The sequence below is a fragment of the Sebastes fasciatus genome, chromosome 1, assembly GCF_043250625.1.
Source record: "Sebastes fasciatus isolate fSebFas1 chromosome 1, fSebFas1.pri, whole genome shotgun sequence".
Taxonomy (NCBI): domain Eukaryota; kingdom Metazoa; phylum Chordata; class Actinopteri; order Perciformes; family Sebastidae; genus Sebastes; species Sebastes fasciatus.
In genome coordinates, this window is record NC_133795.1 from 38777943 (window position 1) to 38801479 (window position 23537).

Sequence of the window (23537 nt, forward strand, 5' to 3'; positions counted from 1 at the left end):
GAAACCCTCAGGAAACCCTCAGGAAACCCTCAGGAAACCCTCAGTGCACACAGGAATTCTGAGTTTTCTATTATCAGACACAGATAGTCCAGGCTAAGCCACTTTGTTTTATTTGAGTCATTGTTTTTCAACATTTTACAGCAGTTGAAAGGAAAATAAGATCCAGACCTGGGGATTTCTCAACGTGGTGCCTGAAAACCTTTATGTGTTGAAAGAGCCCGGACTGTGAGAGAGGTGTGGTGGTGTGAAGGAGGAGAGGAGCGTTTCCATTCTACATAGATTTGTACAGCGAGGAGCGACCGGGGCCGGTGGACTACAGATCTGGATTCTGGACTGCAGAGGCCTGTACTACGAAGCGAGTTCAACATACCCAGGGTATCTTCTCGTTATCTGGCTTAACTAACCCTAACAACCGAGATCCCGCTAAACTGTACTACGAAGCTGGTTATCAACTCAGTAAATCAACTCAGGGTTTCTCAGTCTGGTTATGAGCGCGTTCACATGAACGGGGATGTGTTTGCAGCATCTGACCAATCACAGACATGAACAGGTCTACTGTCAGCAGACAGACAGGCAGAGAGACACATTATGCAAAAGGAAGAGCAAACTATATTAGACAAATACGAAGAAGTTAAACACTTAATCCAGACTAAAATTAACACAGTTGAATCTGCCAAATTAACAGACTTATTAATTTAACGGAATACTCAAAAGTTAGATATAGTCGTCTAGATGGATATTTATATTTAGAGGAGTGCAATTGATGGATGGATTACACATCTTTATATCCTGTGGCTAATGTGTGAAGTGTATGACTATTTCAATCTTTTTTCAGCTGCGTCTCAAGAGCAAGTAAAAAAAATAAATATGAAAATATAATTCAAAGCGGTAAACACCCCCAGCATAAATCCAGCTGTCCTTCCTGTATTTGTCAGTTTAAACTGTGTTGTTTTTAGCCTGGATTATGACTTGAACTTCTTCATATGTGTGTAATATTATCATACAATCACCGCACTGAGCTCTGATTGGTCAGTAGGAGGTGCTTTCATAGGCGTTGATCTCTTATCTGGAACATAACCTGCTCCGGAGCAGGTTAGCCGTTCAGCATAAGTTACCATGGTGATCTACCCCGGTAAGAAGTGAACCAGCTTCGTAGTATGGAAAACCCAGGGTTAACCCTGAAGTTACCTTGATAACCGCAAATCCTGCTTATTGGTACAGGCCTCTGGCGTTCAGCATCAGTTACCATGGCGATCAACCCCGGTAAGAAGTGAACCACCTTTGTAGGACTGAAAACCCTGAAGGCTTGACCATGAAGTTACCTCGATAACGCCAAGTCCTGCTTCGTAGTACAGGCCTCTGGCCTGAGCGGGACTTGGATTTCATTTCTACTATTACACCAGTAAGATCTTTCCATCATTTGGGATTGGGAAGACCATCTCTAAAATGACTTTTGGACTGAGCTAAAATTAGAACTGTAGTTGTGCACAACTAAATTTAGAGACTAAAGCTGCAGCAAAACTTAAACATTTTCTGGCCAGATTTGTATTTTTATTTTATTTATTCATTTGTTATTCTGAGTAAAAGTGGGAGTTGATTGTTGAGTTTTTCAATAATATTGGTGGAGCAAAAGAGTTATTGTGTGTCTTTGTATTATTCTCTGAGTGAAGTCAATCAGTATCTACAGACAAAGACCAATTAGTTATTCAGTGTGAATTCATTGGAACCAGGACATCACTTGAGGATTAACTGTGCTGATCACAGACCTTGAGATCTGTTTTTGCAGTTATTGTTAGAGGTATATTTGGACCTGGTTACACACACAGGGAACCTTTTGTCCCGCAGTGTACACATTGACTACTGACTGCTTTAAGTAGATTTGTTTGTTTATGGCCTTGGTTTGAAGCAAATAACATGCCTTATAATTATTAATAATGACTTTAAATCAATTATAATCCATCATTGTTGATATTTATTTATAAATACTGAGTTTCACATTCAGTATTGAGTTGTAAGATTTGGACCTTTAAAGCCCCCCTCCAGTGTATTTTGGCATTTCTATGATATTTCATATTTATTTGAGTCATTTCCTGACTAAGTTGATTAGCCATACTGTTTACCAAAACAAATGATTAAATTATTTATTAATCAATGTTCGTCAAACCAAACCGCTGTATGTGGAGGGTCAGGTGTTGTCATGGATCTGTACTAATTCAGTGTCGGCGTTATGGGCCTTGGGGGTCCAGGTCCGTCCTTAAAGGTCACTGTGGCCCCTCAGCTGAATTCTCTCCCGACAAAAAAACTAAACTGAAATACTCTTACAGCGACAAGTAAAATTAAGTCATACAGTTTGGTATTGGGAGTAATTTCTTATTGTACTAGCCTATAAAACACCCCCCTCCCTAGCCAATTAAAAACCAATACCATATCCGCATTGTATGACCAGCCAATAGAGGCATGATCTCACTCGAAAATTACGAAACAAATGGAAAGATGTTTGTGAAGGTTCTCAGTCATGCAGGTCATGGTATCTGAGTAAGGGTTAAATCAGCAGCAACTGGACTTGGTTTAGATTCTGAAGACGTTTCACTTCTGACTGAGGTTTGAATGACTGTCACATGAGTCATTAGAGTCAGTTGATGCCAGGTGTGGATGACTGTCCGGTGAGGTCATGTGTGAATGGTTGTTTAGTCTCCTGGGCAGGGATGCCAGGACAGCATTGTAAGTGGAAGACAGGTGATGCCTTAGGCCTCCTCCTCTGTTGAGTGATGGCTTCTCTACTTTGGCATAGATGGTCTTTTTCACTCCTCTTTCAAACCATCTTTCCACCCTGTCCAAAATATGCATGTTATTGTCCTCAAAAGAGTGTCCCTTGTCCCTAAACCTGAGGAGTTGGCCCGTCTGTGTTGAGCTATCCGTCTGTTTAGTGGTTGTTTGGTTTCACCAATGTTCAAATCTGTACACTCCTCACTGCATTGGACTGCATACACCAGGTTGCTTTGCTTGTGTTTGGGTGTGCGGTCCCTAGGGGGGACCAGTTTCTATCTGAGGGTGTTGCTGGGCTTGAAAGACTCAGGGATTCGGTGTTTGTTAAAAATCCTCCTGATATTCTCAGACACTCCAGACACGTAGGGGATGACAATGTTGTTGCGTCCGTCCTCCTTTTCTTTGCCATCCGTGGTACTGGTGTTCTTTCTGGATTTTGTGGCTGTTTTCATAGCGGTCCAGTCTGTGTATCCACAAGTTTTAAGCGCACTTTTCAGGTGTTTTCGCTCCTTTTCTTGAGCCTGTGCACTTGTCGGTATGTTATCTGCTCGGTGGTGCAGGGTTCTGATAACTCCAAGCTTGTGGTCCAGTGGATGGTGGGAGTCAAAGAGTAAGTATTGGTCCGTGTGTGTGTGGGTTTCCTGTAAACTCACGATGAACTTCACAGTCCAGGAAGGCCAAGCTATTGTTTTTGACATCCTCCCATGTGAACTTGATGTTGCTGTCCACAGAGTTAATATGTTCTGTGAACGCTTCCACTTGAAAGTGGAACATCTTGTTAAGACGACTCAAACGACCCATGTGGCAGTGATTCACACTAGTCATCAGCTGATTAACAACCCATAACTACAGTCCTCAAACCTAGGAGCACCAATGTAGAAAGAAGTTGAGTTGAGGATTCTGCACTCACAGTCGGAGACTCCAGCTGTTCTAGTGGTGACTTCATAAATCCACTCATTCATCCTGATAAAACGTCGCTCCTGCTTTGTAGTAGGCTACACTGACAGTGGGATTATTTGCACGTTTGTAACTGTGGCTACGTTTCTGGTTGTAATTGCAAACGGGTTCTTGATGTGGCTTAAAGATGTTGTTTATCCTTTAATTAGTTGTGTAACCGGTGAAAGTGGCTCAAAGTTGCAGGTTTATTAATGTTAAACATTTCACAGATTCCCCGCTGTGTATCTGAGTTTATAACCTCTGGTTTAGTGGACGTATAACATGTGTGGGAATGCGTGCGCGCTTGTGCGCATAACAAGTGACTCTATGTAGATGGTCGCCTGAGCCTCTCTGTCATAGTTTATTTCTTTCATGACACATGATAATGTGCAGGTGGCCCGATGTTATAGGTTAATTAAATGCAAAACATTTAATGGATTTCCTGCTGTGCATCTTAGTTAATAACCTCTCTGTTTTTGTGGACATAATAGCATGTGTATGAGTGCGTGCGCGCCTGTGCGCATAAGTGACAGCATGTATACATCTCTCTGTCAGAGTTTATTTCTTTCATGAAACAATTAATAAATGCCCCCCCCCTGGCAAAGTTGATTTCCCATCTGTTCCTAATGCTCTGACACCCACCCTGTACTGATTATAAGATCAATCTGTGCTGATGATATTTAGCTGGAGATCGAGCTAATTAGTTAACGTTGTCTTCACTATTATAAAGGTGACAGACACACAAGTCCTCTGGTTAACTGAGCATTGATAAACCAACTAGGTAGTGATTAGATGTTAGTGTACTCACCGTGTTGATCTCCTCGTGTTCTTCCAGCAGACAGCAGACAGAAACACAGAGACAGAAGCTCCAGAGATGAGAACTGAAGTCTAACAACACCAGACATGATCAACTGATGACAACACACTAGATAACACACTAGATAACAGACTAGATAACACACTACTGTAACAGACTGGTGTAACTCCGTGATACAGTCCGATAGTCAAAGACGGTAGTATTTAACACTAATAACTACAACTTAGGACCACAAACTCTTCACGTAGTAGTAATAGTAGTCTAGGGCCCAGTTCCAATCCGGTCCCTCCTCCCTCTCACTCCGTGGTGGACTGACATGTAGTCTCACTCGGAGTGTGTAGGGTATAAATACAGCGGACAGTATCGAGATTTCCTTCTCTCCGACGAGAACAGGAAATGTGGTGAGCATGTTTTCCTTGCCAACATTTTAATGGGTAAAATGAATGATGACAAGACATCTGTTTCACAAAACCAAGATAACAGGGGATTAGGCTGGAGTTTTCCAGTTAACCTGGCTCAATTTAGTCTTGACACATAAATTACCATGGAGATGTATTGTTTGCAATTAGCCGGCTCCAGACCAGACCAACAGCCAGGCTTGATTCATCCTGGTGTCTTCAGAAACCAGTGTGTTTTACAGTTAGTCCATGATCTTATGCATGTATTTTGCCTTATTTTTATTAGCCTGCATTAAAATACCATATTTTAATGCAGGCTAATAAACATAAGTACTAACTGAATACATCCCATCATTCAGTTCAGTACTGTTATTTTAACATTGTGATCATCATTCATTTTTATTTTTATAATCATTCATGTGATAATCATTATTACGGTTATATTGTGTTTATGAAGACTGCTGTTCATATTGTTGTTAGAGGTATGATGAATATATTATTAATTAGAAATGGCTGATAAAGTTCACTGGACCAGTAACTATATAGTGTTCTGTATATTATATAGTGTGTATATACATGTATATATAGTGTACTGTATACTATATAGTGTGTATATACATGTATATATATACATGTATATATAGTGTACTGAGTATTCATGAAACAACAGGGAGAGGACACCACAATGCTTTGATCTTCAGCATTTGGGTCCTGTTAAAAATGATGTTTTCCATGAGCACCACATCACTGACTTCTTATCCATTATGGATTAAATAAGTATTTCCATTGACATAGGCTACATCCAGTCTTCTTTCTTTCTTTCTATATTTCTATATAAATAATGGTTGTAATGCACTGTAAAAAAAAAAGTGTAAAATAACGGAAATTTTCCAGCAGCAGGGACGCCAGAAAAAAAAAGGAAAATACTGTCCGTTAATTAACATAAATAAACTGTAAAAAAAACACAGTAATTATCTTTATATAATTAGCCTTTATTACTGTAATATTACAAGAAATATTTTACTTTTAACATACATTTATTGTTAGAATAGTCATACACCGTAAATATAAGACCATTTACATATAAATCACAAATGAAACATGTAATTTTACGTTGCAAAAGCCCAAATTTACATTAACTATTAGAATTCCATGAAATCCTTTTCTTCTAACATAAATTAATTGTTAAAATAGAGTCATAAACATCTAAAAAAGTCAGTAAATATGGTTGAAGACGTGCATGTCAGGAGTATCACAGGGACAAGTAACTAGGATAGCTCAAGTTCAGGAAAAAAAATGTCCACAGAATTCATCACTGTTTTGTTTTGTCACATATCACAAACTTAGATCAACCTTATTTAATTTTAGTGCCGTGTCATACAAAAGGAGACGACTACAATCAAAATGTGCCATGTGGTTTGACCAGAAGGCAGGAAGGGTGACGGCGTCAAACATCCGAGCAGCCTGCCACACGGACCCAGACAAACCAGCTGTCTCCTTGCTGAGGAAGCTGTGCTATCCTGTGGCCTCCAAGGACCCAAACAACAACACACCACATTCTCTCAGGTATTCATATCTACTTTTCACTCAACGAAAGCTTCACACAAAAATGTAATAATCAGAATTCCCAAATATAACAAAACCATAAGAGTGACGGGGAGGGTAAGCATGGCAATGCGCACAAACATTTTTGAATACAGCCTTAAAACACTCTTCTTTTACAAAAACACTTCTTAAATCTACTGTACATGCAGACCACTAGCACAGCAACACGTTTCCAGTTGCACACTTTTCAGGCAGCAATCTTTGGTGCCTGAAAAAGAATTGCCTCCTGAAAAGAGTGCAGCTCAAAACAAACTGCCATGCAAGTGGTTTGCATGTGAGTTTCAGACAGAACACGCTGTGAAAGGATGAGTGTTTTAAGGCTATATTAAAAACTTTTCTCCCCATCACTTTTGTAATTTACATTCATAAATGATCAAGATAAATAACACATCTGCAAATAAAGATGTTATTTGGAGTCTGAAAGTAATGTTACTGTGATATGATAAGTGTACATTGTTATGGTAATTATTTCTTACTGTCATTTTATATTTACGGTGTATTTCATTTTTTCTGTTTTTAGGTGGGGCATTGAAAACGAGAGAAAAGTAGTTGAGGAGTACACCAAGATGATGGAAAAGTTCCACTCCAATCTCACTGTCAAGAAGGCAGGGCTGGTCATCAACCCCCAGTACCCATGGTTAGGGGCATCAGTACCCATGGTTAGGGGCATCAGTACCCATGGTTAGGGGCATCAGTACCCAGGGTTAGGGGCATCAGTACCCATGGTTAGGGGCATCAGTACCCAGGGTTAGGGGCATCCCCAGATGGCATACTAACATGTGACTGCCATGAGATGGGTGTGTTGGAGGTAAAGGCACCCAGCAGCCTTCAGAATAGCACTTTGATGGAGAAATGCAAACAGGACAGCATGTTTTGTCTCCAAGAGGTTGAGGGGAAGCTTTCATTGAAGAGGGACCATCAGTACTTTTGTCAGGTGCAGACTCAAATTCACCTGACACAGGCAAGCTACTGCGATTTTGCTGTCTGGGGACCAGGGAAAGAAGGCAAAGGGGAAATCCACATTGAGAGAATACTGCCTGACACTGACTTTTTTGACACCATGTGTGAAAAGGTTCACATTTTTGTCCAGAAATGTGTCATTCCAGAGCTAGTAGCAAAAGTGTTTACAGTTCCTGTTCTACCAACATCCCATGATACCAGCAAACCATCTGAAAGCAAGGGCTGTTACTGTGGGCTGCCTGTCCTGCAGAATGAAGATAGACTTGAGTGTAAATCAGGGATCTGTAAAAGACAGTATATCCACAGAAGTTGTTTAAAACTTGACACCTCGCATTCAAAAATGTCAAGTTGGAAATGCAGTGACTGTAGGCGGGAAATAGCTAAACAAAAGAAGGATAACAGGAAAAAAACTTAACAGAATAGAAGTTTAAAGTGTTTTATTTAACACAGACCACATACTTTGAGGCATATGTACATGCATGGTTTTTGTACAGAGATGCATATAGTTATGAAAGAGAAATGTGTCTTAAAAACCCAGTAGAACCACTAATAACACAAACAAGTTTTGTTATATAGACTGAGTGTCTCTCTGTGGCACATATGCTTACTGTAATAACATACAGTAAAAAATGTTACACTTAAAGTGACTGTTTGTAAGAATCACAAATGTCTTGTTAACAGCGACACCTGTGGCCGTTAAGTCAATGAAAGTCAGCGTCGGGCTCGCGCTTGTTCTAAATAGACACGAACGAGCATCGCTCAAAACAGTGAGGCAACACACGTCAGCTAAAACCACAATATCACTCTATATTTCAGCTGCTTGGCAGTAATGTTAGCTGACCAGACGAAGGTCTCTCCACGAATCAATGCTGATCCTAGTGTTGGCTTTTCCTGCCTCAGCCTCCCGACCGTGGCCGGAGGGAGACACCGTCACCCGGTCGGAGACGATAAGGTTTCTCGTTGCGGAGCCCCGTCACTTCACAAGACACGGGAAACCTCTGTTGGTCTGGAGGAGCTGCAGCAGTTATTTCTGCACAAACGTCCACTGTACATTCACTAGATATTCTCAGAGCTAAACTAACTCTTCTGCAGTGTGGAGTGAGCACGCATGCACGTGAGGTGGAGCGAGCTGAGTGAAGGCAAGCAGGCAGAGGAGCAGAGTACAGCAGAGACTCCGGCCCTGGAGACCAAAGCTACGGTCCACACTGCGTCCTCCGACCGCCGCCAACACTGTTTTGCAAGACGGGCTTCACTAGATAGAACTTTGCGTTTTTTGTGCTTCAGTGTAGTTTGTGTTGGAGTCTCGTCTGAACAGCGTAGCCACATGCGAGCGCGCATATGTGAGCGCGCATGGGACACCGACCCGGGTGATTTATACGTGTAAGAAGTTACAAACATTCCCTTTAAATGTTTTTTTATATTCCAACAGGAAGTTTATTTGTTTCATTGACAAACTTGACATGAAATCAGTTATTTATCATTAAAAGTATGAATTCATCATTTTTATTTTCATTATTTCACCTATGGAAATAAAAATTCCACAGAGCAGTGACACACTTTCTTAATGTTTACCCCAAAGGAACGACTGAAGGTGCTAAATTTGTCAGTGCACAGCACACATGCAATATTTTATCTAGAGGTGTAAGACCTTTAGGATGCTCAGCTTCACACATCTGAATTCCAATTGTACTTTGAAGTATGGTATACCGATTCCTTGCCTCACCGATAACTCTCTCGACATGGATCCTAACTGATGCGAGTCCTCGTGTTGACTCCAATTCCACTGGACCCATTTGCTTTTTCCCTTTAGTAAAAGCTGGGATCTTAAGCTCAGCATTGTACAGACCAACTGAATCTGCCACATCAAACCCTCTATCAGCTAGTATCACATCACCAGGGATGAGGTGATCTAAAAATCCACTGCTCTCAGTCAAGTGTTTGTCTGATGTTCTGCCTCCCCATCCTTTTGATAGAAAATAAACTGTTCCTTTTGGTGTTATGCCAATTAGATATTTCATGGTATGGTGGTGTTTGTATTTTGAGTATGTCTGTGCTCTTGCTCTCAGGTCTCTAGGCTTTTCAATGAAAATCTCAAAGCAGTCAATAATGCAGGCACATTTACGAAAGACCTGTCTAAATATCATCGGCATGGACAGCTGAAGCTCTTCTCCATTTGGCCAAAACACAAGTGCTGGAACGAGCCTCGCGTTCAAACCTTCAACGGTGTTTCTAAATGTTCTACTGGCAGTTGGAATCGAGATCTTAAAAATACAACCAAGCAATGAAAGGGGAAGGTTCATTTTCAGTCTCATAAGAGTTAACAGCAGTTGCTGGAAGGGAGAGAGGTTTGTACCAGCCTGCAAAAACGACATCACAAACGTTAACACGACTTGTAACTTTGAATATGTGGGGATTCCAGTCATTGTCTTCACTTTTTCATCATCAGCCAGTTCATCAAATGTTCCTGATCTAATTCTGTCCTTCAGCCTTTCCTTTTCCTCCCTGAGTTCATTACATTCCCTTTGTAATCTTTCAGTCTTTTCCTTCCATGGTCTGTTGTCACACTGTTGTTCATCCTCGGCAGGTGGAGCAGACTCAACTTCTGGCACTGATGACAACTCTAGGAGGACATCCACTGCATCTTGCTTCCTTTTCTCCTCCACCCTTTTGTTCTTCATCCTGCTGTGGTGTCCATACCTTTCCATGTCTCTCTCTCTTTTCCTCTTCTTGGTGGCTGGTGTGTGTGAGAAGACGGATGGAACCCAGTCGGGGGACAGCGGGTCATCACATTTGGCACCTATAATGATACAAGAGAGTTTATGTCCAACATATGCCAACAAGTGTAAAGAGAGTATCAGTTCAGTTTTTAGATACCGTTCATGCAAACTGGTAAAACAACCTCTCCCTTCCAACAACAGCTTTTAACTCTTCAGATTGAAAATGAACCTTCCCGTTAACGATAACGATCAAACCCCGCTGACTACAACCTCCAGTCCATACCGTCGGGACGCTGTGTGAAACGTATATAAAAACAGACTCATCACATTCAGATTAAACTTTAACATCTTGTCTTTGTATTTAATTCAACAAAAAGTCGAAAAGTATTTGCACATAGTTATATTCTGATTTCATTTTACCACGGCGTCTGGACTTCTTTGACTCAGCTAACGCTAGCTAAATACAACCTAACAACTGAAGTTAATGTCACTTGGTTGCGTCCGTCTATGATAACTAACTAAGTCGGAACAATTACAAACAGATATAATGACTAAGAATATAATAATTAACATGCACAGTGTTAAATTGAGCTGACCTTTGATGAAATGTTCGCTGCAAATACGTGCATACTTCGATGGCTGCCATTGTTTGCTCTCCCCGGGGACAGAGTCACGTCTGAGGGCAGAAATCCACAATCTCCTCCTCTCTAAGTGGTCTTTTTCTGAAGGGATACGGTAAAAGCACATCCCAGGTTTGTCTCCCCGTCGGTTAGTGCATCCAATTGCACAACAACTGTCCGGCATTTTCAATAGATGGCGAAAATCAAAAGGTCTGCGACGAAATTCAGTCATTTGTTAGCTGGCGGGCAGCGGGAGACGGTGTTGTTTTGACCTCCAGGGGGGCGTTCACATAGGGCCGTGACGTCACGTGAAAACTATGAATAGGCTAGGCCAGCTATCAAGAGAAGCAGCGGGAGCGAAACGAGGTTTATCAGGAGAAGAAGTGAACGTAACTTTGTGCGTAAGCACGTACATCAGCCATAAGAGCTGCAGCAGATAAAGACTTTACCTTTTGTTCATTTAGGTACACTACCATGCGCTCAGGCAAACATTTCTTAAACTCTTCTAATAGCATTAACTCACGAGACTTCCCTTATCCCTTGTAAACTCCACATAAGTTTGGGTGGCGGACTTCTTGTGGGCTCTAATTTTTTGCCTATAAGCCTCTGGCACCAATTCATAGGCGCACAGCATTGCGGCTTTCAGTGTCGTAGTCTTTACTGTCCTCAAGAGGGAGCGCTGACACTACCTCTTGAGCTTTACCATATAACCTACATTACAACAGTAGGGACCACATATCAGAAGGCCACTTAAGAGCCAGAGCAATGCGCTCAAATGCACTGAAGGAGGAATCCATTTAAGTTTCTCGGAAATTTGGGACTAAAGTGATGTGTTTACTAATGTCAAAGGCTCTATGTGATGAACTAGCGAGCATTGACGGTGAGTCAGCTGACGCAGAAGCTGCCTCTGCAGTGAGAGTCTCTTTCTGCAAGTCAAGCTCCAGCTGACGTAGCCTCACGGCTTTGTCTGCCTCTATCTCCAGCTTTTTGACTTGCAGGCGGAAGTCAAGCTCTGCCTGACGTTCCTGTGCCTGTTTTCTGAGCCTCCAGGTGGAGACGAGCAATGCTTACCTTTAAACATGCCTCGTCTCGAGATCCTGAAGAACCAGGTGATATGGGATTGAACAAGGGAGAGTAACCGGCGTCTCAACCCGGCCCTCCACCTCGAAGACAATACCCGGGGCTACTTTCAGCCCTCGAGAGTGTTCCTCCCTCAGGTGGAGAACTACCCTCCGCCAGAGCGAAACAAGAAGTGTGTTTGTTTCTTTTATCAAAGTTTGAACACAGAAACATCAAGTTTAACATTTTTCATGTTTTATTCAAACGTTTAGATAGAAATGATGAAGCAGTGCCTGAAATCACCAGATCCGCTGTAAGAGCATCATCAGTGAACAACATAAACACACATGAACAACTCTAATATCAAAGTCAACAACAGGAAACACTCAGAGTCCAGTTGATTAAAACAGCTCCAACACAAACTGAACATTATAACCTTCATGAAGGAGGATTTCCTGCAGGACTGTTGTATCACACTGCATTAGTTTTAGCTGGGTGTACCTAATAAACTGGTCACTGAGTGGACAGTTCAGTGTGGAACTGGACCTGACAGACTCTGGCTGAGCACCTTAACAAATAAAAAGAAGCAGTACATGCTTGTCCCAAATAATGCCAGTATAAAAACAATATCACAATAAAAACAAGTCACATTATATTTCACTTTAGCTGCAATATATTCTCATTTCTTTCCAGCGTGACAGCAGGCTTTAGTTCAGTGAAGTCTTCTGTTGTTGTTAACGTCCATGTCTAGCTCAGTTAGGACCTTTAACAACTACAAGCAGTGGACGTAACCTCCAGGGGCCTCATGTATAAACGGTGCGTACGAACTAAAATGTTGCGTACGCTGTGTTTCACGCTCACGCCGGGATGTATAAAAATCAACGTGACGTGAGAATGTGCGGGCCGTCCTCCAAACTCTGTCATCTGGCAGTGTCAAACTACAAAGTCCTGAAACTCGCTAAATGTGTAAAAATATTTTTTCCACTCAACTTACTGAGCTTTATTTATGATGTGGGATCAAAAAAAACAACCCACATATTTCTTAACTAGTTTGCGCATAAAGTTTAACATCAGAGAGGCACAACAAAAACACATTTAAACTAATTTCCCAGAGATGGCATGACTTAACCACCGTGCCAAAAACAAAATCGCGTGCTGCACAATGTGGCAAACCACCGTGGTGAGCCTGTGTCCCCTGGAGCTACAGATGGATGAACCGGACCCTGGCACACCTAACAATGAGCCAAATGCAGCAGCTATACAGCGCCGTTTGGATGAGATACACAGAATGTAAAGCAACGAGGTGAGTTGAGACAAACATTTTTTTTTAACAAGGTCTTTTAATATATGACTTATCCCACCATCATTCATTCTTTTTAATTCGTTGCATATATATATATTATCCTTCATTGTATTGACAATCTCTCTCTGTGACTCCAGCACAGCGTATAGTATATTTGAGGACGCGGCCAGACCGGCGCCTCTCAGCAGTCAAGGCACGGGGCGCAGCTGATCGTGCGCCTTCGGAAGCCTTCGGGAACCTTCGGGAGCGCACGGTCAGCTGCTGTGGAGACGTTGCGTTTGTTACTGATTCCTGATGAAAGACCATCAAATAAAATATGTTTTCTAGCTTCCACCTCAGTAACAAACACTTCAATTTCACACTCTGTGAAATTCTTCTTTTTTGTTCCTTTTCCAGCGTGATTTGCCGTTGTTATTTGGACAATAAGTGACAGCATGGCGCGTGTTTATAGTCATTTGCATAGTTATTAGTGGGAGGAGACAAGGCGGACCAAGTGGCACGTGCAGCTGCGCTCAATTTCACGTCAAGTGGGATGTATAAAGGAAAGGTGCGCAGGAACAGGCGTACGCACGGTTTTATACATGTGAAAATTTCTGTGCGTACGTACTTTTCCAATTTTGTGAGTACGCCATCTTCCAGTGTGAAAGCTGCGCAGTCTTTTATACATGAGGCCCCTGGTCTGAGAAGTGAGATCAATGCTTAAGTGTCTTAAAGCTGCATTCTGTCTAAGAGCCAGCAGGGGTCCTCCTCTGATTGTATAGAAGTCTATGAGAAAATGAGCCTACCTCTCTCTTGATTTATTACCTCAGTAAACATTGTAAACATGAGTTTATGGTCTCAATCTCTAGTTTCAAGTCTTCTTCAATACAGCATGATGTTCATTTAGTAAATGATGTTCCCATTTAGAGTCAACTAGACCATAAAGCAGTGGATGCTTTAGGGCGGGGCTACATTGTGATTGACAGGTCGCTACCACGGCGTTGTCCGGTCTGAGAGTTGTCCCTGTTTACGTCTTACAACTTTAACCCTTTCACAGTGTGTTTTCACTTCATCAAAGTTAATTATAACATTTTGGTCATCTAGAAACATCTTATTCAGCGTTTGGTTGTACTTAGCTCCACCCTCTGGTGTCACTTCTGGTTGCAAAAAAAACCAAGATGGCGACTGCCAAAAACCAACCACCGACCACGTCTGAAGGTAAACGTGTTGATTTGTTGTTGTTTTCACAGAGTGAAAAGTCAAGTTTTCATCCAGATGAGGTGCAAATTTTAAAAGACTTTGCAGAAAATCAGCAAAATAAAAGTCAAAGTAATGTGCATTTCTATCCACGACTGTTATGTAAATATTAAGTGTTGAACACATCAAGATAAATGTCTATTTAATAACTATATATATGTTTATATATGTATTTAATGTTAGCTGGTTAGCTCAGGAGGAAGGCATGCTGTTATGTTCCTGTCATGATCTTGATGAGGAGGACTCATTATGAGGACGGTATATAAAACACCTGGTTAAGGTCGGGGAAAGATTGTCGTCATGGTAACGGGACATTCACCACCCCAACAACCTCACTTCACCGTTCTACCATCACAACTATCTGTCTAACCACAACCCTGATCCTGACCTTCACCTGGAAACCAGCTCTCAACTCTCACACTGCCTGAAATCAGAATAAATGTCCTCCCCATCATACAGTACGCTCTGAAACTCACACTGGTTCTCAGTGAGTCTAACACACAGCAGCAGCAGCTCATGTAAAGTCAGTTAAGGTTGTTGAACCTGTAGCTGCTGACTGGATTCATCTGGGGAGTCCCTCCTCTTCTCCTCGTCTGCAGGAAGTGAAAACAACAATTATGATAGAAGAAGAAGTGACCTGATCCTACGCTGGCTGTAAATACCAACAGACTGCTGCATGACTGAGAAGATAAAACTACTGTCAGGACTCTGAACATGAGATACATATAAAGAATCTGTTGTCTGCTCATCATGAATATTGTACTTTTAATCCAGTTTATCTGACAGTGATACAGTAGCTGATAAAAGAGTCCAGTTGAGGCTCCTCGTCACGTTTCAGATGTGAAGTTGTTATCAGTTCATCAAAGAGACATTTCACCTCTAAACTTCTCACATCGTCTCGTTTCAACTGTTTGAGCCCCAAAACAGTAAACAAAAAAAGTCCAAATAATGAATGCAAATTAAATACAATAATAATAAATAATAAACTTACCTTTATTACAATTTAGCGGGATGCAACCCTTGGCTACAAGAACCGCTTGAAGAACACCAACAAGAAATAAAACAGCGCCGAGGACTACAACAGCAACAACCCATCCAGTGGAGGACTCTGAAACTGAAAATAAAATGTTAACGTAGCACTCAGACTGTAACTGCACATCATATCATATCACATCACATCACATCACATCACATCACATCACATCACATCACATCACATCACATCACATCACATCACATCACATCACATCACATCACATCACATCACATCACATCACATCACATCACATCACATCACATCACATCACATCATATCACATCATATCATATCATATCCAGCAGACTGAACATCAGTCTACACAGAGAGAACAACTAAAGGTGAACATGATGCTGAAATCTGAACCTGTTAGCAGATAAAAACATCAGAGGGATGAATCTCACAGCTACAGAGATGTTAGCAGCTAAAAGGTCGGTTCTGGTTCTGGTCTCAAATGTTTGTAAATTTGGTAATTTTACAATGTCTTTATGGTCAGTTGGGTTTATTTATTTATCTATTTTTTTAAATTCATTTCTTGTATTTATTTATTTTTTTATTTTTATTTACTTATTTAAATTGATTTATTTTAAGGTATTTTTGTAGGTGTATTTATTATTTAAATTTTATTTAGATTTATATAATTTCATTAATTTATTTACTTCTTTTTTTTAATCTCTGTCTTTAGTTGTTAATGTTATTAATATTTCTATGGGTGGGGGTTATTCTATTGGGTCACTTTCTCTGTCTGTGTCATTCTTAATGATGTGTTGTGGACTTTTCTTCTATTGATTATGGTTCCCTCTTTACATCATACACACATTAATTAAAATGTTAAAATAAAATATGACACGTCTGTCTAATCATGCAGCTTAGTTAGGTTCATGTTTCACTGAGCAGTACAAGAACAATTCTGAAGTACTTTACAGAGTATTTCTATTTTATGCTACTTTATATGGAGACTAGTTACTCTGATCTGACATACATGATGTGGTGATTCATGTTGTCATCATCACAGTTTGACACTAGAATAGTAACAGTAGAATAATTCTCTATTAGCTCTTCTACTCACATACAGAGAACAACCAGCTACTCCACAGTTACACCTCATAGTTAGTATGTAGGAATATTTATCTACTGTAGATCTATTAAAATAGTTAAACACGATTAATGGCACATTAATCGTTTTTTATTAATCAATTATTCAGTTCGAAATGTACCTTAAAGGGAGATTTGTCAAGTATTTAATACTCTTATCAACATGGGAGTGGACAAATATGCAGCTTTATGTAAATGTATGTATATATTTATTACTGGAAATCAACTAATAACACAAATCAATGACAGATATTGATCCAGAAACCCTCACAGGTACTGCATTTAGCATAAAACAATATGCTCAAATCATAACATGGCAAACTGCAGCCCAACAGACAACAACAGCTGTCAGTGTGTCAGTGTGCTGACTTGACTATGACTTGCCCCAAACTGCATGTGATTATCATAAAGTGGGCATGTCTATAAAGGGGAGACTCGTGGGTACCCATAGAACCCATTTACATTCACATACTGTATCTGGAGGTCAGAGGTCAAGGGACCCCTTTGAAAATGGCCATGACAGTTTTTCCTTGCCAAAAATTAGCGTAACTTTGGAGCGTTATTTAACCTCCTTCATGACAAGCTAGTATGACATGGTTGGATTCTTTAGGTTTTCTAGTTTCATACGATACCAGTATCTTCACTTTAGCTTTAAAACTGAACCCTCTACAACATCTGAAACATCGATTGTGTTAATGCGTTAAAGAAATGAGTGGCATTAAAACGTATTTGTGTTATTATCACGTTAACTCTGACAGCCCTCCTGATGACACTTAAGATTCAAACTCTGTAAAGTTTCAGATAAAACACAAACTAAAGGATTTTGCTCTTATACTGTAATAAAGCTTTTATTCTTTTATGTCACATTTTCATTGTTAAGCTGATGTATAACTGCATAATGTCTCATCACTCAAAATATAAGGTGACTAAAAGTGGCAACCATATTTTCAGTTCCAGTTTCAGCTGACGCCTGGTTACCAGCATGGCAACCACTTTTAAAAGTTAGTGTTGAGTCCTGATCAACCTCTTAGCTGCTAACATCTCTGTTCCTGTGAGAGTCATCCCACTGAGGTCAGAGGTCAGAGGTCAGAGGTCAAGGGACTCCTTTGAAAACGTCCGTGACCGTTTTTACTCGCCGAGATTTAGCGCAAGTTTGTAGCGTTATTTAACCTCCTTCACAACAATTCTTCATCACAATTTGCTTTGAGTTCAGTCTGACACGTAGACATTTTAGACAACTAATCACATCTATATAAATATTAAAACATCAATAGGAAGAAACTCACCATTGACAGACACGTAGGTCTCAGTATAAACCTGATGGCTGATTGTCTCCTGTGTGGCTATGCATCGATAGCGGTCGGTCTTGGTCACAGTAACCTGGAGGATGACATCATAGCTTCCTCCTCTTTCTGACACCTGAGGTTCCTCAACAAGAAGGATGTTTCCATCACTGTCCTGCCACTCTAGAAGTGGTTCTGGAAAAGCACCTCGAATCTCACACTGCAGCAGAGCCCCATCCTCTGTTTGATCAAGTCTAGTAACAGATGGTTTTGAAGCTGCACCTGTGAACACAGTAGAAACTATAGATCATACATGTTTACAGGATTATATGATGTTTTCTGTTCATCCTTTCTCTGCTTGTAAATGAGGATTACAGAAGAAAAACATGAGGAACAGACAAGTAAGACACACTAAATAAGCCTTAGATGCACATCCCTGCATTGTTTGTTAACTATTTACTCTGCAAACATTATTTCTGACTCATATTATTACAGCAGCACATTTACAGTGAAGACGTTTGGACAACTCTTGAATCTAATTCTACATTTGTTGTCTGATATGTTAACAATATTTTCTATTTCACTAAAGTAATATATAAAATGTGTTATAAGATATGAAACATGGGGTCTTTAAAAGCAGGTGAACCTCTTCTGTTATCAGGACTTAAACTGTGTCAGTGATACATTCACTCAGTGTCACTTTATTAGGTACACCTGAACAATCTAATGTGATCTAATACAACTGTTTACTGTTCTGATGCCTATAATGATTATTTACTGTCTCAGAGGAGTTTATTAAATCACATGTTTAATGACTGAGGTCATAGTTAGTGGAGGAGTTGATTATATTCAGAGGTGTTTCTAATATTCTGTAAACAGGGAGGAGAAATAAGGAGAAACAGCTCTCAGTATAATGTAGTCCAGAACAACTCCTCCTTTAACTGTCACCTCAGTCATAAACATGAGTTTCATTTACACATTTCACACAAAGTCAACTAAAACTGAACATTATTCACTTTGTAAAGGTTGGATTTAATTACATTAGACTGTACAGGTGTACCTAATAAAGTGGCCACAGAGTGTATTTCATTATTTATGTTTTCATTAAAACTAAAAGTTTGTTCATTTTTAAAATATGAATTTGTGCAACACTCAAAAATATATAGAAATGTATTTGAGCAACATATTTTAAAAATACTTTATATCGATCAAATCAGCCCCAAATGAGACGAGATGAACTTTTACATATTATACTAATTTATACTCCATACATACTTTATACTTCTACTGCACTATATTTATCAGACTTTGATCTTAAATACAAATCAAGTCATTCAATTATAAAATACTTGTTTATATAACTTTTGCTACTTTAAGTACATTTTGCTGATACTTTTATTTGAGTAGTAATGTTGAATTCAGGACTTGTACTTGTAACAGAGTATTTCTACATTGTGGTATTAGTACTTTTACTTCAGTAGAGAACCGGAGTTCTTCTTCCATCACTGACTACAGTAACTCAGAGAGGTTTTTAGATTCAGATGCTGATGTGTTTGTTGGTAGAGGGTCGACAGTCTGCAGTTATTGAGGCTCAATAAGACAAACAATCTGGATTTATGCAGCATGAGACTCTTTAAGATTAATACACTTTAACTCTGTAATAAACGACTGTTTACCTTCAGTTATTAGAGCATATTTCTAGATTATTTTACATACATACGTACATATCTAATGAATATTTACAGATTATTATTTGAGAACACACGTACAGACTGAGGTACAGTTTCAGATCTCTCCACAGTTTAAAATAATATAGTCTGAATACAATTCTACTGTTTTATCTGACAAACGATCACAGTTTTAATCTATATTTGATTTTATGGAAGTGTTTAAGAGCATGATGATTTATTTTTATGTGAAACATCAAGTATGGTCATGATTTATGAATCTGAATTCATCCTTCGATCTAAAATCCACTCAGAAGATTCTCATCAGCGTCTGCTGGTTTAATAATCACAATTACTACAATTATAAAATTATAATTAATATTTACAACTTGAATGAGACCCGAGTCACATAGGATATATATTTTTTTAAATCATTTTCACTGACTCAAGGTGTGTATTTGTTCATTCCTTATTTTTGATTTAAGGTCATTTATTAACTTAATAGAATAAACTGTTTGTTTTACTTCAGTGTAACAGAAAACACTGTTAAGAGCTTAGAAAACATATTTCAAATAATAATATTTCAAGTTTAGTAGCAGAACAAAATATGCAAAAAGTAAGTTGAAGGACGCTCAAATGTTTTTGTTGTACATTCAATGATAAAACAATCAGAGAGTTTACTGTGCTGAGAGAAGGGAGAGTTATTGGGTTACTTGTTGGGTTGTTGCTTCATTTACTGGAGAAGAATGTGAAGGACAACCTGTTTATACTCAGTACTTCTGCTGTCAGGAAGCATCTCACATATTGCAGTATGCCACCTTTTAGTGTCAAGTTACATTATCCAGTAATCACTGTATATATGTAGAGTTAAAGGATAATCCAAGTTTTTAGTTTGAGTTCAGTTTCTAGTTAAGAAATAAAATAATAAAATCATCAACAAATAAAATCATACCTATAGTTGAGAGTCCTCATGTTGTTTATCACAGTATGGGATTGATGTGTGACTCGGCTGCTGTAACACGGCAATTAAATATATATAAACTACTCTATGTCCCTATCTAAGTACAGCTAATAAAAACTTCAGAGAGCCTTTGTTTATTTTGGTGGCACAATAATAATAATTAATCATTCTTCAGTTTCATTAACTTTTTATCTTTTTACCTTTGGACCAAGTATATTAGTATATTAGACTTGTGTCTCCAAAAGGCTCCATGTGATGTTTTCATGCTGATCCTCAGGATCAGTTTGTGACGGCTGTTTATAAATCTATATCTGAGTTTGTGGGTGAGAGTCTCAGTAGAAATGTGAAGGTTTAACTCAGTTTGAAACATTTTCAAATTGTTCAGATGTCTTCATCACAACTTTCCGTTGTGTTCAGTCTGAATAATTTTTTTTTTTTTAAAGAATAACACATTAACTATTAAAATTAGTTGAATATAAAAGTACAATAGATTCTCACCACTGATATGCACAAAGGTCTCAGTATATATCTGATGGCTGATTGTCTCCTGTGTGGCTACACAGCGATAGCGGTCGGTCTTGGTCACAGTAGTTTGAAGAGTGACGTAGAAGCTTCCTCCTCTTTCTGAGGTCTGCGTCTCCCCAGCAGGAAGGATGTTTCCATCACTGTCCTGCCACTCTACTTTAGGTTCTGGATTACCATGAACTTCACACTGTAGCCGCGACCAGTCCTTTGTTTCATCAAGTATTGTGACAAACGGCTTTGGAGCTGCACCTGTGAACACAATAGAAACAATAGATTATTAAAAAATATTTTTTTAATTTCAAAATGCATTGTTGTTCCATCCACAGGCAGTACAAATGGATATACAAGCCATGTGAAAAGAGCGGAAAAAGAGCATCATACATTTTCAAAGCCAGAAATAATAATAGTAAAAAAAGAAAGTCTCTTGTTAAATAAAACTTCTAAATCATTAACATGTATTCACAAAAACTTAAGTGATGTTTGCGCATAAATGTGCTCATATCATAACTCCAGCTGTTCTGTATATGTCTTACTATTAATATTTCCTGTACTTACATCTGTACCTAAATGTATATATTTTTCTTATACTTAATGCACTGTCTTCTGTAACTGCTGCACATGTTCATACTGTATCTTAACATAATATATGTTCCCCTTACCATTTATTCTGCATTCTATATTTATTATATATATACTGTTCATCCTGTATATACTCTTTACTGCTACACTGCTGGTTGGATGCTAAACTGCATGTGGTTGTCTCAGTACCTGTAACGTTACTCTGTGTAATGACAGTAAAGTAGAATCTAATCTAATGTGAAGAAGAATGATCTCAATCTGTTTCACACAGTGATGAATACAGTTTTATAAATGATATCAGACCTGTGAAGACAAACGTCACATACCTGTGAGAGGTAGAGTGACGTCACATACCTGTGAGAGGTAGAGTGACGTCATAACAAGCAGGACTCACCTGTGTTTTCACCTGTTCTGTCTTTTAACGTTATAAAGCGCGGAGGATGCACGCGACCCGAGATGTCCATGTAAACATGAATAACTGAATAAAGTGTATGTTTCCATGTGACTGTAGAAGTCAGTTCAGACATATTATAGCTCGTTAGAAACCTTAAATGTTGCTTTATCAACGGATTGAAGAATGGAACTGTAGGATTTACGACATAGCAACAGCAGCGTCTTACTTTACGGTAGTAAACAGTTATCATCTTACCTGCTATCCTGCCTAGCAACAGTTAAAATGTATTTAAAGCTCTAAAAACACACATTTAGAGACAAACGGGGGCTCGTTTTAAAGAACAAGAGTCCACTGATTACATGTACCTCGTTAAGTTCAAGCGGAAGTTAAAATAAGGAGAATAAAAGTCGGTTGTGTTCCTCGTTTAGTTTTAGCGCCGCTCGTCAAACTTCCATAGCAACGTGTTTTCTGTCCATTTAAAGTATTGACCAAAGATTTGACCAATGAGCTTCAGTATCTCTGAAATCAGGAAACGCCCCGGAACTAAATCAACCAATCAGCATCTTTCTACGACCTACAGTGACGTCCCTACCGGACTTTAACTCAATCAACCAATCACAGCAGCGCATCTCTACGTGCGCTCCACGTGGGTGTTATTGACAGCTACTGTCATCCAATGGGAAGTCAGCACCGTGAAAACACGGTGAGTTTGTAGCCACTTAAATCACCTGCCTGACCATATATGGAAGTTAATGTAGCTGGACTTCCTGTGGTGGTGGGACAGCCACATAACAGAGAAACTGTATTTATATGTTGATGGAGGCGTGATTCAATGATAATAAACATGTAAATCTGTATTTAAACATTAACAACATCTGTTTATAGTCAGATTTAACACTGAGGGACATTTTGTCAGAATCATAAATAGATTAATTATCATCATTTGGTCACTTTAGAACAGTTTTAGAGAGCTCTGAAGTCCTCTGCTGGAGATGCTCTGTACTGCACTTTCTATAATATCTCACACACACTTCTGTCAATCAACATCAAATTTGGTACAGACATTATAGACAAGTTGAGGGAGAGATCCTGTGAATTTCAGCCTGATGGCCCTTATTATGACTGATTTACTGTATTTAAAAGATTAAGTAAAAGGAAAAAACATAATAAAGTTTCTATTTTTACCTGTTAATATTTAACCCATTAAACTCTCTGAGAGTCTGAAGTGAGATCAACACACCTGATGAAACCTGAGGAGTGTTTGCTTTACAGTGATGTAATCTACATGCATCAGCTCCTCGTGGTCCTGCTATTATACAGTTTAAAATGTGTCGACATTAAGAGACAGAAATGCTCCTTATCTAAATGAGCCTCAAGAGGTTAAGACGGAGCGCTCTAGGTCAGGATCTAAAAATAAAAACAGATCATAATTATTCATGTCAGAGTGATTATGTGATATTACAACATGATAAACAGAACAGAACCTGAGACTGTTATTGGTTCTGGATGATTGATCTCTCATAGCTCGTCACCAACTTGATTTATTAACCCAGAACTGTTAAATGAGCTCTGAGTGGTTC

The 23537-nt window shown here is 39.3% G+C and overlaps 2 protein-coding genes and 1 long non-coding RNA gene across 10 annotated transcripts in view; all 3 read right to left on the minus strand.

Annotated features, from left to right (window-relative positions):
- LOC141775076 (hemicentin-1-like) overlaps window positions 1-23537 on the minus strand; it is a 181424-nt gene that overhangs the window by 111511 nt on the left and 46376 nt on the right. For 5 of the 8 annotated variants that reach the window (XM_074648006.1, XM_074648017.1, XM_074648051.1 and 2 more), the window contains one exon: window positions 17835-18113. In XM_074648006.1, coding sequence (XP_074504107.1) covers window positions 17835-18113 — 279 coding nt within the window. Of the gene's footprint in view, window positions 1-17834; window positions 18114-20957; window positions 21234-23537 lie in introns of all 8 variants that reach the window. The other 3 variants (XM_074648026.1, XM_074648035.1, XM_074648073.1) reach the window with 1 other exon arrangement.
- On the minus strand, window positions 8097-11334 carry LOC141775104 (uncharacterized). Its single transcript, XM_074648084.1, has 2 exons — window positions 10796-11334; window positions 8097-10279 (listed from the first exon to the last, which is right to left on the minus strand). The coding sequence occupies exons 1-2, from the start codon at window positions 11049-11051 to the stop codon at window positions 9051-9053; spliced, it is 1485 nt and encodes a 494-aa protein (XP_074504185.1). The 5' UTR covers window positions 11052-11334; the 3' UTR covers window positions 8097-9050.
- Window positions 12116-12671, minus strand: LOC141775131 (uncharacterized). The gene is made up of 2 exons (XR_012595556.1): window positions 12453-12671; window positions 12116-12379 (listed from the first exon to the last, which is right to left on the minus strand). It is a non-coding gene; the product is annotated as an uncharacterized LOC141775131 (long non-coding RNA).